Genomic DNA, 2,825 nt, shown 5'->3' on the forward strand with positions numbered 1-2,825 from the left:
GTTTCCAAATTTGAGGAGACTTGACAACTACCTTGTAGAAACTAAAACTTCATAAATAACTCTTTAAAAAATATCATGCTTCCATGATTCTTCTAAATCCTTCTTGAAATGATTTGTCTTTCCAACTGCCCTGCATCAGAATTAATGTAGTGAATGCCTTTACCATCCATCTACTACTGTGCAAACACCAGTCCCACATTTAAGTTCAAAGGAGTGTCACAGATTCATCCCCACCCACCCCCCTCCCCACTCCTTTTCTCCCTCCCTACTCCTTTTCTCCCTCCCTTCCTTAGCAACTGGTAACCCCAGAAAGAGAACTCCAAATCTAGAAAGAAGCAGTTGGTCCCTGGCTTCATTCTAGTTGCCAAGCCTCTAAAGCAGAAGCAGGAGTCATTTCTCCAGACCTAGCTGGCCTGTTCAGTGGGTTATCTCCACCACCTCAGGAAAGCTATTCTGATCAAATTTCTTCATGGCTTGTATTGAAAACGTGTAAGTACAAAACCGAGTACAACTGTTTAATTTTGAAGGCAAAGTCAGTTTGAATTGCTTTATTGTGTAACTGGGACAGGGATGAGTGGGTTGGAGGAGATGTGGGAGGAAATTACAGACAAAAACTTGAAGGATATAAATTTAGTTACTAAGAATACTGGATTCAAGAGTGGCAACTTTGAAGTGTAATTTTGAAAGAAAATTTGCAAATCCCTAGTCTAAACAGTGGGGTTTAAACATGAGGAAATTCTTACTGTAGGGTGTGGTGTTGGTTGAATGAAAGAATTTTTAACAAAATTTGGTGTGAGTGTTGAATGATACCTCAAGAAGGGAAACTTGTGTGTTTGTTAACATAACTAACTTTTCTTTGACTTCTGTGAAGAAAAAGATATTTTACTTCGGAAGACATACCAGAACAATCTTGCCAGAATCTGAATGCCAGGATTAGTGAATCATAGATCCTAGAGAGAATTGAAAAAGCTGGTATTTTCTATTATATGCTTACTATTAAGTCATGTGCATCTTCTAAGCTTCCTTGCTGCCTTGTGGAGGCGGGGAAATGAGGAATGAAATAGGCCACTGAGTAGTCATGAAGGGTAATCATGTAGCCTAGTACTAAAGAAGCCACCTGGGAAGAGGTCAGAGCGCTGAGCAAGTATTTGGCTACATATAGGGGAGAGGGCACTCCCTTTTTCCCTGGTGTATTTCAGTGAGCTCAGTCAATTACATATTGTAGCTATTTTCTGGTCAGTGCATTTCCATTTTTATTAGCTGTTTGATTTCTGTTTTCGCAAGCCTTGGAGGGCACGCCCCTTCACCCTTGGTAGTATCTGTGGACAAAAATGGGAACCAGGAGCTGCACCACGACATGCCCCTGCAATGTCTGAGTTCCAAGCCAGAGGATGACGCAGAGCCCTGGGGTCAACCTCAAGTACCGCTGAGACCTTCCGTCAATGTGCTGACTGATCTGGATAGCAAGCAACTGGAGTGGCCCTCTGAAAGAACAGGATCCTGCATTCCTTTTCATAGCTTGAGAGCTCATAGACACCCCTACGGGCCACCACCTGCTGTTGCAGAAGAGTCCCTAGCAACAGCAGAAGTAAATAGCTCTGATGCACTGGCAGGCTGGAGGCAGGAGGGACAGGATGCTATTAATGTGCCCTGGGAAGTCTCTGGCGGCCCTCCTGCACTGATAGTAGGGGGCACAAAGGTCAACAATGGGGGCACTGAGAGAGGCAGTAATAATGCAAGGTTGCGTGTAGCTTTGCCACGAGGTAAAGGGTTCTTTCCACCCAGGGGCCCACAAGTGAGAGGCCCTTCACATATTCCCACCCTTAGATCAGGGATAGTAATGGAGGTGCCTCCCGGAAATACACAAATATCCTGCAGAGGAAAGCTGGCTCATGTTTCTTTCCCACTCAGGGGCCCATGCCACCCCATGCATAATTGGCCAAGGCCTATCCCGTTGTCTTCCAGTACTCCAGGTTTACCTTCTTGCTCTACTGTTCATTGTTTCATCCCTCCTCGACCTCCGATTTTCAATCCCTTTCTCACTATGCCTCTTCCTTTTGCTCCTCCTCCGATATTTGGTCCTCCACTGCCTTCTTATTTTGCCCATTTCCATTCTGGGGGAATGCCAGCTCCTGCATCACCCAACAGAGAGCACAGCTGATGGCAAAAAGGAAGGATGAAAAAAGGGTTGTGGAAAGAGGTGAAAGTTATTCATTTATGCTTTTATATTTGAAACCTTGTACCCTCCCACACTCTGTTTAGCACTAATGTGCCCTATTTGAAACCTTGTACCCTACCACACTCTGTTTAGCACAAATGTGCCCTACATACTGGAGATTAAATAAAGATTGTGAAGTCTGAAATGTTGTAAAATGACACCCCAGGAACCAAAGCCTTGGATTTTGTGTTCTATCTTTAAGGTAATTAAAGCAGAAACAAACCTGTCAGTGTTTTCTAAATGGCTTAGTTAAACGACTGTTACTATTTTCTATTGAGTTGTCTTGCAGTGTGACTGGGGAAGGGTGGTTAGGTTCTTCCTAGGCCAAGGCTAGATTGGGGAATCTCTATCTACCCAAGGCTATAAGGGGTGCTTAGAGCTGGATGGCTGAATTAAGATAAGTTCCATAAAGGCAGCCTAAAGTTCAGATAATAGAGAAAAATGAACAAACAGTAAAAGAAGCCAGATGAGATTGAGGTGAGAGTAATAGAGCCAACATTTAGCAGTCATAGGCAGAACCAAGTTGAAAAGTCAGGAAAGAAGGAGGAGGGAAGATGGAAGAGTATTCTTAGACCACTGCTTCAACACGAACTGGTGTTTGTGTTTC

General features: G+C 43.8%; 1 protein-coding gene across 1 annotated transcript; it reads left to right on the plus strand.

The window, feature by feature from the left end:
- Positions 1–469: 469 nt before the first annotated feature.
- Positions 470–2,161, plus strand: PRR32 (proline rich 32). Its single transcript, XM_004064836.4, has 2 exons — positions 470–489; positions 1,285–2,161. Exons 1-2 carry the CDS (start codon positions 470–472, stop codon positions 2,159–2,161), a joined length of 897 nt encoding a protein of 298 aa, XP_004064884.3.
- Positions 2,162–2,825: the final 664 nt, after the last annotated feature.

Source organism: Gorilla gorilla, chromosome X (assembly GCF_029281585.2).
Source record: "Gorilla gorilla gorilla isolate KB3781 chromosome X, NHGRI_mGorGor1-v2.1_pri, whole genome shotgun sequence".
Lineage (NCBI taxonomy): Eukaryota > Metazoa > Chordata > Mammalia > Primates > Hominidae > Gorilla > Gorilla gorilla.